We start from the raw sequence: 13,455 nt of genomic DNA on the forward strand, positions 1-13,455 counted from the left end.
GGTTGTGTGAAATGTTTTTTTTTTTTTTTTTTTGGCTGACGCTACGTAAGCTTGCTGTCTTGCATCACATGCCTCTACTACTACTACTACACTATTGTAAACTCCAAATCCCGTTATAACATTTCCGCTTTTAGCGCCCTTCTTTACTGATCCCGAAGAATAAACATTTTTTTATTTTTTAAGGCTGTTCGTTCTACAGTAGGTAGTAAGTAATATTTCAAATTTTCTTTAAAAAATTATTTCAAAATGATAAATAATTTATCTATTAAAAATCAATCAATTAAAAAAACAAATAAATAAAAAAGAGAAACGGAAACGGTTCCAAGTACATATGATCTGTAACTTAATGAAATCCATAACGAATATCCTAGGGCAATTCCTGAAAAAGAAGTTTAGTATTTTTAAAACAGGAGATGGGAACACTAACCTTCACCCCCGCACACCCAAAAGCGCATTTAAGAGTATTATATCATATTATATTACATCTAAAATATCTGAAGATATTTTAGACGTAAGACGAAGACGAAGTCTTCAAACATTTAACAGGTGCATTCTTTACTTTTCCAAAATAAGACTTCACCAGCTGAAATGTTCGAAATACCCCACTACATATGCCAGTTTATCATTTTCTAGCCCTTAATTATCATGCACTACAGTGAAACAGCCCTTCTTTATCTGTGTCGGCACTCAGCATATATTGTAAATTAACATTCAAATGATAAGAGAAACCATACATTTTAAGTAACCTCACTCTTTTATTGCCTTGGCATACTTTCCTTTCTTCATATTTGAGTGTTTACCCATTTTTGGAAACTGTAACCCAGGTGCTATGGTTAGGACTTGTTTACGATGAATTTGATTCATTTGTAAGAGCCTGTCATTTTGATTGGCATTTAGACTAGTATGATTAATAATGATAAATGAAGATATATGAATATCAGACTAATAAATAATATATAAATGAAGATTTTGCTAATTAGTACTTACTAACGTAATTATAAAGTTCAATGAAGCATAGAGGAAATGATAATTTACCAGAATACTTGAGTATATACGTAACAGCTTCCATAGTTTGTCTATAACACTGATAAAATTAAATCTCTCAAATAAGATTCTAAAATAAAATATATTTTCTTAAAATTATTACATTCAGTTACAATTTATGTAATATTAGATAAATAAAACAACGAAACTTGTTTTTTACATTTCTGTAGTTAAATTCTGGAACTTACTAAAACTATCTATTGCCAGACGACTTCACAATAAATGCAGCGACCTCTAACGTTCTTCTTCTAATAAAAAAAATATGCAATCATGAAAATAATAAAATAAATCGATATGAAATAAGTTATTAAAACTTTTATTTTAGAAAAAGTGTTGATAAATAAAATAAATGCAAATTCGTGTATACCTGTAATAGCATCATAAATTATACTTAATATGTATAAATAATAAAATAAGCAACTTCTGTTTCTTAGATAATTAATGTCTGTAAAAAATTTTTATTAGCAAAATCTCCTTAACTAATGAAAATTATAGAGAAATTTTGGTTTTTTATCTCTCGAGAAAGGTTTTTTATGTAGCGCTGTTCATAATGGCATTTTTATTAGATCTTTTTTGTTTCGTTTCTGAAAATGTCAAGACGTTCAATTAGACTTGAAGATTGGTGGTTTACTTAATATTCTTTAGTGAAATAAGGTGTATCTATGTTAAATCCAAACCGTCTTTGTCTAAAATTAAAATTTGAATGTACTGCATTTTTTATATGGAAGATCATAAGTTTTTTTTTTAATTTTTCAATATGTTACGCATTAAAAAACCAATTTTGTTTTGTAAAGTATTAATTACGAAAACGAATGATAATGTTTTTCTCTTTGTTTTTTACAGCCTGCTTTGCAGCTCTTCGTTCAATCATTTGTGTAGAACTTCTGGGTCTTGAGAGGTTAACCAATGCTTTTGGACTTTTATTGCTATTTCAGGGCATAGCTTCGATAATTGGATCTCCCATAGCTGGTGAGTAAATTTAATGCTTGTAGATTAAACAAAAACATGTTTATTAATACTCGCGATTTCGCGAATAGAAATGGAAAGTTTCGGAAAATGCCTCAAGGCCATTGGCCATTATGTAGAACACCAAGATAAGGGAACGTCCCACTTATGCTCCCATTTATTTTGATAGATGACCTCCTTTCTGCAAACGTCCTCACATAATTCACATTCTCGAGTTGAGACATTGGGTTCTCGTGACCCCATGCTTAGGTGTCTACTGAAAAAATGAATTAATCGAACCATATCAGTCAGTAACAATGACGTAGTTAGCGGAACGAAAGATAATTACATCTCATTGAGCTAATAAATTAACCACTTTCTCAATGTTTGCAGAAGATCGAACAGAGTCCTTTGCCTTTAATTGTAAACAAAAAAGCGTTAGCTTAGACACACTGCCTACCTGAACTGAAAAAGCATTAACGAAAAGCAGAACTTGCATCCATTTGTTATTTTTTTTTAACATTTGGAGCGAGTGAATGGGTGAAATGAGAAGGGGGTGTTTTTTTTCTCTTTTTGGCTGATGCTATATATAAGCTTACTTTCTTGCATCATGTGCCCTTGCCAGTGCTAATGCTAATGCTAATATACTGAGAATCAAAAAGAATTAAAAACTGATCTTGGAAACAGAAAATTCCTTGACCAAAGAGGCTTTTTTTTCGTAACCAAGTACTCTCAAATTGTACTACTACAATGTTGCGCCTCCGTTGTATTTCTTCGAGAAGTACAGGGTTGTTAAAATTAAAGTATCCCTATGTAGAGGGCTCTGGAGCGAGTTCTATGGCTCATACTGAAGAGATTGGATAACAGGCACAATAAAGAATGCGCTCGCCATTTATTGGGAAAAAAAATTAGTTACAAAATTTGTCACTGTGTGGCTCTGTGGAAATAAAAATTACTAGAATAGTGCTACAATTGTTCGATGTGTCCTCCATTTTGGTCAACAACAGCTTCTATTCGAAGAACAGCATTTTCTACAGCAGAACGTAACATGTCAACGTAACATGGAATAGCCAGCATATGACATCTAATGCTGTCCTTCAGATCTTCCAAAGTTTGACATCCTTCCCAATACACCTGGTTCTTCAAAAAACCCCACAACTAGAAATCGCATGGGGTAAGGTGCGGTGATCGGGGTGGCCAAGATGTCTGGAAACAACGGTTGATGACCCGTTCGTCTGTAGTTTTGCCTTAGCAATCTTTGGACACAACGGTGGATGTGGGATGGCGCACCATCTTGCATGAATATGGTATCCTGAAGGTACCCACGTTGTTGCAGCTCTGATATTGCGAAATTTGCCAACATTTCATAATATCGCTGTCCAGTGACGGAACATATGCGGGGTTCAGTCGGTGTTACCTGTTCAAAACAATATGGCCCAATCGTGAATGTGGCCGTAAATCCACACCACACTGTCACTTTTGGAGAATGCAACGGGACCTCTTGGATAACTCGAGGGTTTTCTGTTGCCCAAATGCGACAGTTGTGCGTATTCACTTGTCCATTTCAGCAGAAGTGGGCTTCATCACTCCAAAGGATGTTCCACGGCCAAGTGATTCCACTGTCATTCGCGCCAGAAACTGAAGTGCGTATGTGAAACGAATATCTGCATCACCATGGCTTTAGCTGCTGTAGCATGTGCATCTTGAAAGGATAGTACCGCAACACCTGACGCATTACTAGCCTTATAGTGGAATACGGCATATCCACTTCACAAGAAACAGCTGGCACACTTGCGCTACCAAATGAAGATTGACTTGATAAATCCACCACAGCCATAGCCACATCTTCAACACGAGAGGAGTCCATTCGTTTTCGACATCTATGTGGTTGAACACCAAGATGTCCTGTCGCTTTAAATTTCGCAATCATTTTGCGGACAGCACAAACAGCCATAGGTCCACGTGGGCCTTATGCACTTCTGACGCCGGAATTCTTTGATATATATATATATATATATATGTTTTTTTTTTTTTTGGTAGTTGTTGGCGCATCGGCTTCTGTGGCCATAATGCACCTCCCAAGGTTTCTGCAGTACTTTGATCCAAGGCCGAGGCGGGATTCGAACTCGCGACCTTTGGGTTGGCAGGCAGGTACTTTACACATCCGGCTAGCCCGGTCGGCGAATTCTCTGATAGCCGCAGCCGTATTGTTGCTGTTCTAATAGTACAGCTTCACTAATAGAACCTTTTCCTGCAACGTTGTTGGCATTGCTGCTCTAGTGATGCTTTAATTTTAACAACCCTGTACATCGTTATTTTACTTCTTATTTCATACTGAGCCTCTCAAGGGATGTGAAAAAATGTACGAAACAACAGCTCAAAAAAAAAAAAAAAAAAGGAACGCAAACCCCATGAATGTTAACATTTTTATTTACTATTTTTTCTCAGAGGCCTTAGTTCCAAGTACTTGGTGTTCGGTCTTCAGTGAGGGCAAAGAGTTTGTCTATGATCCAAATAAACGCAGTTAAAGCGTACGAATTTTGTTTTGATTTCATCCTTTAGTAGTACACAATATGTAGTACGTCTACAGTGTGTGCGTTCACGGACTGCTTGGCATGTTTTGAGGAATTAAAACCCTCCAACTAATTCTTCATACTAAAACTAATGCTATGAGCCTTCGTGAGAGGGAAGAAGAAGAAGGCAACTCAGTATTCTTTTTGAAAATGTTAAAGATACTGTTGGAAATACTGAAAAATGATAATTTTGAACATATTAATTTGGTTATAAAGAAAAGAAATTTGTTCTTCTAAAGAATTCCTCTGTGAAATTCTATGGAGCTGAAAAATAAAGAATGTGTATTCTTCTTGTTATGGATTCATTTCAAGGAATATTACACGTTTATATTCTAAAAGAAGCAGATAAAAATGTCTAAGAAAACCACTGTTTCCAGAAAAAGCTTTAGTCGAAGTCTGTGACATATATTTTATTGGTTTGTCACTGGTACAGCTAAAACATTTATGGGCAAACAATAATCATTGATAATTAAGTGAGGACTCCATTTTCTAATTTCAAACTTTTCGTAATGTCTGAATATTTTTAACTTACTTTTAATTTAAACTCACAGTTCATTCAGCAAACATGTTTACCAATGGGTGAGATGCTTCTTTTCACCTTGGAATTTCTTATACCAGTCTGTTTGGATTCGTATCTTACTCTATAAGCCAGATACGGTGATTGTAATCTTATCACTACTAAGCCAGATAGGGGAATATTTATAAATTTGCGACTCTTAAGCAAAATATCCATACAGGGGCCCCTAGACACTGTCTAGAATCCGTGTAAGAAAGTTTTGCCCAAAAGAATTTCTGCAACTATTAACTTCTTGAAATTGCTGCTTCTGTATTTTCATTCTCTCTTTTTTCTTGTGTTCAGCCAATACATATCTAATCTAATTTTCTAAATAATAAACATAACATGAATTATAATGTGCATTTACATAAATTATATTAATATAGTAAGCACTGAGATCATACGCTACTAACTGTAAAATTCCTAATCAGTATCTTTCCCTTTAAATATATTTTATTTCAAAATTTCTTCTGAACATTAAAATTAGGACTAGACCTTGTGAATTATGTGAACAACAGTTGAAATAAACTACATTTCCAGAACCTGAGTGTTTAAAGGAACCAATATTTAATAATGTCTCGACCCATATTTTATATTAGTATTAGTATTAGTATTAATAGTGGTAAATAAAGCAAGAAAGCAAGTTTACACAGCTTAGTAAAAAAATCCTACTTCACTTATCCATCCCCTCCAATTGTTTGTCTAGTTCCTCCTTGAATTGAATCAAAACTATCAACTTCCACAACAACGGATGGAAGTGGATAGTTTTTCTTTTATCTGAAGCTCCTCTTTGCATGAAGAATCGCTGGTGATAATCAGATAACGAGTATTTCTCTCCTCTCTCTTGTTGCTTCTCTATCATGCTCCTTTAGAAAACATTCATCCAATAAATTAAGAAAAATCTTTCTAGTCTCTTAATGACCAACTCACAAGTTCCAGTCAACATCAACTGTAGAAAGTTAAAATCTATATTATAAGACATTCTGATTTACTGGTCCACTCTATTTCTCTGTATTGCTGTTTGGTGTACTCATCACAGTCATTCGGCCTATAACACACTCCTGCTCTCATATTTGTTGACATTAAACTTGAACTTCTGTAGACTGGAATTTTTAGGAAATACGTATGAAGGAAGGTTGTTCCAGAAAACGGCAGTTGAATGAATAAACGAAGAAGATGAAAAGTTGGTTCTGTGAGTTTGAAGTTGGACAGTAAATGGATGTTGGCTGGTGGCACGTGTTCGGACTGTATTGAAAGAGAGAGCGAGAATTATAGAAGCCAATTCGGAAGAACAGTGCCCATGGAAGTATCTGTAGAAGAGGCATGCAGCAGAGACAGTACGTCTATGAGACAGCGAGTGGAGAGACTCTGTTAGAGTTGAGTCATTAATTAACCTAACTGCCCTCTTCTGAATGGAATCTAGAAGCCTGAGAGAGATTTTGAGGGCACCGCCCCAGATTTGGGAACAATATTCCATGGTAGTTCGGATTTGCGATTTGTACAGAGTGAACAGCTGTTTGGAAGAAAAGAAAACCAAGTTTTTTTTTAGATGCAGAGGAAGCAATATTTGTAATGTGCTTGTGCCAAGAGAGATTAGAAGTCAGGGAAACCCCCAAAAGAGATATATCAACTTGCCTAGAAATCGGAGTGCTAGCAAAGATAAGCATAGGAGCAGAAGAATCCTTTTTGCGAGATATAATACAGGACTGAGTTTTAGAAGAATCTTGAACCTGACCAGTGGCTTGACTTCATATCTAGATTTACCTCGAAAACGGAACAGTGTCCTGATTTTCATACTCCAACAACTAGAATCCCGCCTGACACTCTATCTGCAGTATCAATCTCCAGGGAACAGCTTATTGCTGCCATTAATTTTACATCAGCTTCTGCTACGGCAGTTGCGGACGGAATCCCCCAATTCATTATCAAATCTCTTAGCCCATATATTTTGGATCCCCTGCTAACTATTTTAATGCTGTTTTGTCAAGCCATTTCTTTCTCCAGCAGTGGAACTTCTACCTTGCAGTCACCTATGTAGACCTTAAAGCAGCTTTCGACTCTATAAACGTTCCTGCAATGCTTAAGCTACTATCAGACCACTACCAGATCAAGGGGACACTCTACAGTTCCTCACGTCACTCCTTCAAAACAGAATAATCCAGCTTACTGTCCACGGGCACATATACGAGCGAAGTATCTCTTCTGGCGTGCCACAGGGTGGTGTCTTATCTGGGCTCTTCTTCACAGCACTTATCTCTCCACTTGTTGAGTCGAGGTATGATATCTTATGTTATGCAGATGATATAAAGCTCCTCAAACCGATTTCTCCATACGATGATCTTCTCGTGATAACACGATCAATTAATAATACACTCACGAAAATTGAAAACTACCTCAACCAGTTCGGATTAAAAATAAACACAGAAAAATCAGAATTTATGATATTCTCTTTAAAGAAAACGGCTTATTATATTCAGCTCACTCTGCGTAATTCTCCAATTCCCATCTTCAATAAGCATACTGATCTCGGGGTTGTGTTTGATCCTAAGCTCTGCTTCAGTTACCACATAGACAAGCTCCTCACCCTGGCTGCTCGACTCCGATGAATTGCCAAATAGCATCTACATTATATCAATGAAGTCACAACTACTAGAAAATATATATTAAAACCACAGTATACTCTCCGCTTTTATATGCTACAGAGGTATGGGCATCAGCTGCCACTAGCACAATCAGACCACTTTTTTTCTGCTGAGTTTTGGCTCTTAAAATGGGCCATAAACAAACATAAACTTCCTCCACAGCTAAGGACAATGGAAATGGCCAGCTTAATTCAAATTCACAGGCTCCCTACGCTGATTAGGGTGAAACGTCTTACCACGAATATCAAAATGATGGTTGGCGAGATTTCGGTACCATCATTCTGGGACCTGTGCTCATGGAGAGTCCCTCAGAGCGACTCCAACTTTATACCCACATCTCTTTATGCCCAGTCCATGGTTGCTGACCTTAACAAGTTCACTTCTGACAGGGAATACAGACGTCTCATCCTTGAATTGTACTTCCCTGTCCCTGATCCTTCTCCTCGAAGCTCGTCTTAATGCCGCAAGCCAATAATACCACCTGGTGTGAAGATGGCATGCTAACTTTTCAGTATGACAGTTAGTAATGATGGACAAACTTCTTTTGTTCAGTGCAAAGAACGTTGCCTGGTTATATTACTATAAGTATATGAAATTATTTGTTTCCGCCAATATCTTCTTTATATATTGTACTTTAAATAACTGTATTATACTTGGAGTTTTGAGTTGTACTTCCACATATTCATTTCCTATGTTTTATATATCAATGCTCTCTATTTATATTGTATTATCACTGTTAACCCCTGGCCTGGTGGCCGTGAACGGCAACAGTGCAATGTATCGAATTGTATTATCATCATTATTATTGCAATAAAGATTTTCTTAACTGAGATTCTGTCAGAAAAAGTACATGTGATTTGGCAGACTGTAAGTGGAAATGGACATCATTGAGATTAGAACTGAGACCACGTATATTTGTGAAAAGAACTAGGGCGTGTTTGGGAAATTTAGATCTTTTCTAACGCAGATAAGTTTGCTCTGTTAGTTTGACAATTCATTGTATATTGAATAATGAGAAAAAGAGTGGGGGGGGGATGCTGTATGAAGTAATGAAATTTTTGGATATGGCGTACACATGGTAAGAATATACCCAGATCCTTCACATAACGTGGCCTCGACATACATACTACTCGGGCTCCCTCCAGTCACTTCTGGCAGAGTAGAGGTAGAAAGATTATACACTAGCTGATCTGGAAGCCTCCTAGAGAGTTACCAATAAGTTCGGTCCGGTGTACTAATTATCAGCTGGCCTGCGAACACCATTTTAGAGCTGTACCCTCGAAATGTAAGGAATATTGGATCTCGCCACGATGTTCATCATAACCTCAAAAGACATCAATCATACCGCATGATGGAAGAGATGGAAAAGGGTTGACCGGAACTTAGCTCTAGAGGCTAAACATGGGTTCCACCACTTCAAGCCTCCAATAAGCAAAGTGGTGATATTGCACCGGTTGATGAGTCATCTACCACCTAGTTACTAGTTAATAACCATTCGAATGAAATAATCGAATGACAGGATTAAATAATGAAATGGTATAATTCATTTATATCATTCGAATGAAATAGTTGAATAATTTTCCATGATCCAATTATTTTCCATAAAATTTGATGTCATTCGATTATATCTGAAAGAATCGAATGAGTCTCCATAACCAAATGAAATAATTCGATTAGTGTATGTCACTCGAATGACATAACGTATATCATTTCGAATGACATTATATTTTTCCTTTTTAATATCCTTATTTTTCTGTATCCTGAAATAAGTATTTTTCTAAATAATCTAATTAGTGTGTAAATATAGTAAGTGAGTGAGTTAATTAAAACAATTGTTTTCCTATAAAATAATTTATTGCTTTGCATTACAAGTAACTCTTACCCTGCTTCTTAACACACTCATTCTCTTTCTCTTCAGACACTTCTTCTAACGATTCACTTATTGCACAATACCATAGTAAAAAAATAATTTCGGTTGTTCGGTCGCTGATAAATTGATAAATTCTTATATGAATGCATGCTATAGCAAAATAATTGTTCATTTGATTCACCCTCGTTTAAGTTTATAGAAATCAAACTACTTCTCAGTTTCTATTCGATATATTAAGTATTTGTTTCATTTTCATAGGCTTATTTTACGACAGCACCGGAAGTTATGACGCATCTTTTTATATCGCCGGAAGTCTCATTGCTGTATCCGGAGTGATGTGTTTCTCCCTTCCAGGGATAGCTCGCTGGGAAAGATCATGGAAAATTCCAGTAGAACATCTAGACGGATCCGATGATGTGTGTCGGGATTTGGAGCACACCATCGTATGAAATCGTTCGAGATCATTGCGCAATCTCCAATGTGTTAATTTGATAATGGAAAGAACTTCGCACACTTTCAACTACGTTAGCGGAAGCGTAAACCTAGTCGCTCATCAAAGAATCATCGGCCGTTTATCCTCCACGTTTTCGAAGGTTTAGACTGTAGTCCACTCTAGTTTGCTGCGTAGTTTGCTTTCCAAAGATGTCCAACATTGTTTCATTCCATGTTTACTTTCTACATTCCCGAAATCAGGGGGTCAATCAGGCGTGGTGAAAAAGCTCGACTATGAGATGATTAACGTTTCTGTTGCCGAGATATTTCTCAAAGTTTGAGGGATGCACAAGTGGAAAGATTGTGTGCTTACGCTCCACAGATAGAAGATAGAAGATAATGTTATTGGCAGTCAGGATTGGTAAGTACCTTCGATCGACAAGGTATGAATACTGGATAAGACAATCACGACATTGCCATTACTGGAAATGGTGGTCATTTTGTTTTTCAGTGTACAGCTTGGAGAGAACAGAATAGGTATTAACGCTTTCAATGTACTTGTTTCATGAGTAGGAGAAACCTTCGAATAAGTGATTGCATTTAACTGTTTAGTTTCCGCAAAGACATCTCATTTTTGTTGTTGAAAGTTGGGGACATCAGCACGGGCGTGTGAAAGGAACAAAAATAGAGAGAGAGAGAGAGAGAGAGAGAGAGAGAGAGAGAGAGAGAGAGAGATCACTTGCGACAGCAACAGGCCGAGGTAGTGTGCACTGTACTGACGTAGCTGTGATACCATGTTGCATTTACCCAAAAGAATTCATCTGACTGGCAGCAATTCTGCTTTGTATCCGAACTAGTTGTAATGGCCGCCAATTGTTTGCACAAAAGGAAAGTGATGCGGAAGAGAACTTATGATTTTTTCTTTGCTAAATTACTTTTCATCCAAGTCAAAAGCGTCCATAAATGTGCCTTAAGACTGAGAGCGAAGATGTGTAAGTCAATGAGTGTTATTGACAGAAATGAAGGTACCATAATTCCAAAGCCTTCTCTTACGTGCCTAAAAGACTTCGATATTATGGATATTAGTCAATTATCCATCTACAAATCAAAATCATATCGACGTTTAAGATCTTAATGTTGTCGATAAGAATGCAGTTGTACCTGCTGTAATCCAGTATGTAAATTTTCACACAGATTGCTATTTGGTGTGTAAATACTTTGCAAAAATTTGATTAATGTACATTTAGGTATTTAAACAGAGTTCACAATTGAGAACGATGGGAAAATTTTCTCTTATATGAGTCCTAGAATAGTAACAAACAATGAAGGATTTCGATTGAACACTACAAATCCAATAATGGAAAAAATCCTTATGGAAAATTTCCTTATTTTTCTCTAGATTAACGAATTTGTCGGATTAACAGGTAAATTGATGCTTATAAAAGTGTTTGATTATGAATCTCATGTAGGGCTTTCATTATAATCTCTTGTAATCATCTGAGACATTAGTCATACCAGAAAATATTTGTAATTACAATAATGAAAGCACAACTTGTTAAACTTAGACGGTTAAAGTAATAAATTTGCATTCTATTCCAATAATTTGAAGCAGAATGCTAACTTGAAGTCATTATTTCAATTAAATATGTATCCTGCAGCTATAGCCATAAGAATATTTACAAGATGCAAAGATTCGATGTAGCTTTGATCAAATTCAATTCTCATAAGACGTTTTCTGCAATGTTCCAAAATAAAAGTTATTGGAACGTGGAAATTAAAAAAAGGCTAATTACTAAAACTCTACATGATTCTACATGTAATACCGAATATTAACTCTAAGAAATGAATAAACATCTGACATCTTCTGTAAGGGACTGGCAGGATTATACCCCGCTGAGAAATTAGTTTTTTCTAACTACCAAAGTCCAAGTACCAAAACCGCAAAGCCTGGATACTTTTTCTTAAAATAAGGAAATGCCTTTATTTAACTAGAAAATAGTCCTTTACAATACAACCGAAAAGCAGACAACACGACTTTTAGAACACTGAATTTACACACCTACACTGAGTGCTTACTTTATTAGGTACACCTGCCCTTTTCATGAAAAGGAACACTCAGTAACTGAATCACGTGTTCCAAATCAAACAGGTGGGCGAATAGGTTTCAGCACTTCGTTCAATCCATACCATGAAGAATCCAAGCTGTTGTATACTTGGGACCCCAAGTATTTGGAGTATCTTCCCTTTCATTATCACTAAAACTATTAAACTGACTTAGTATCAGTCATAAAATACAACTAATTTCCGATAATCGTACCGGTTTGGAACTTACTGCGACTCATCCTGGCTGATACTGTTAATCTGATATTTCCTAGACACTTACACCATTTTCTGTATATGCCCAGTTTGCATCCTTCATCCCCCTTCAGAGTTAGCGAAATACTTCTGAGAGGCTGGTTAATATATTAGAATATTTTAATGGTTTTCTGAAATTGTACATGTAACTTATTTTTCATTTGTCGGAATTTTTTTGCAGCAAGACAAAGCTGATGACATCTCTGCGAGAATTCCGACATTTGTCATATGTGATTTATTGGTGTTCTGAAAGAGTTAAAGTGGCGACAATTTCTCAAATAAATGGTTGTTCATGTATCCAAGTACCAAAGAGAAAAAATTATTCTATGTACGAAGAATTCGAAACCATTTTTCATTCAAATTTCACAGCCAAAGGCATTTTTTGTTCACGATCGAGATTTTAAATTAAATTCGGTGATGAAGAAAAATATATGAAAGTGGGCATTTTTCTTCGATATTAATAACATGAAGAAAATGCACCAAATGACTAAATTCTTCACTATTTTATTTGCTAATAAAGGAATGGTACTTATTGAAACCATCATAGTTATTGGTGCTTCAGATGCATTTCCAATAAACATTCATTTTAACTTAATTTTGATAAGATACATTTCTATAATATCTTATGTTACTAAAGCATTTTAAGGGCATAAGGCTGCGAGACAATTGACAATGTACAAGTTTGTACAAAGGCAGCAGAAGAAGGGCCAAATAGCCCTGAAACGGTGCCGTCTGGGTGGTGGTATCCGCAGAGAATAAGTAACAATAGTCTTCTCCATTGGTGAAGCGTTACTTATTCGAAGTAGCGCAATAGCATGGCAACTCGTTGTGAAGGTATTCACAATATGAGATACAATTAAAACGACGCCGTTTCTAACTATTTTTAGTTTTTAGAGGTTTGCTGCTACTAATACTGCCTTTGCACATGCTTATACGTTATCTTTTACTTATTCATCGCGGACTACAGTACTCTGCACGTATAGCACAGTGGTTATAATCACTGTCTTCTCACACTGGATGAAAAAGGCCTGGGTTCGA

General features: G+C 36.1%; 1 protein-coding gene across 1 annotated transcript in view; it reads left to right on the forward strand.

Annotated features, from left to right (window-relative positions):
* The window catches only part of LOC150080102 (monocarboxylate transporter 12-B-like), a 58,297-nt gene extending 46,105 nt beyond the window's left edge, over nucleotides 1-12,192 (forward strand). The window contains exons 5-6 of the mRNA XM_090381370.1: nucleotides 1,888-2,013; nucleotides 9,889-12,192. Of these exons, the coding sequence (XP_090237496.1) occupies nucleotides 1,888-2,013; nucleotides 9,889-10,079 (317 nt within the window). The 3' untranslated portion in view covers nucleotides 10,080-12,192. The remainder of the gene's footprint in view (nucleotides 1-1,887; nucleotides 2,014-9,888) is intronic.
* Nucleotides 12,193-13,455: the final 1,263 nt, after the last annotated feature.

The sequence above is a fragment of the Mastigoproctus giganteus genome, chromosome 9 (assembly GCF_048544385.1).
Source record: "Mastigoproctus giganteus isolate SK-2022 chromosome 9, ASM4854438v1, whole genome shotgun sequence".
NCBI classification, from domain to species: Eukaryota; Metazoa; Arthropoda; class Arachnida; order Uropygi; family Thelyphonidae; genus Mastigoproctus; species Mastigoproctus giganteus.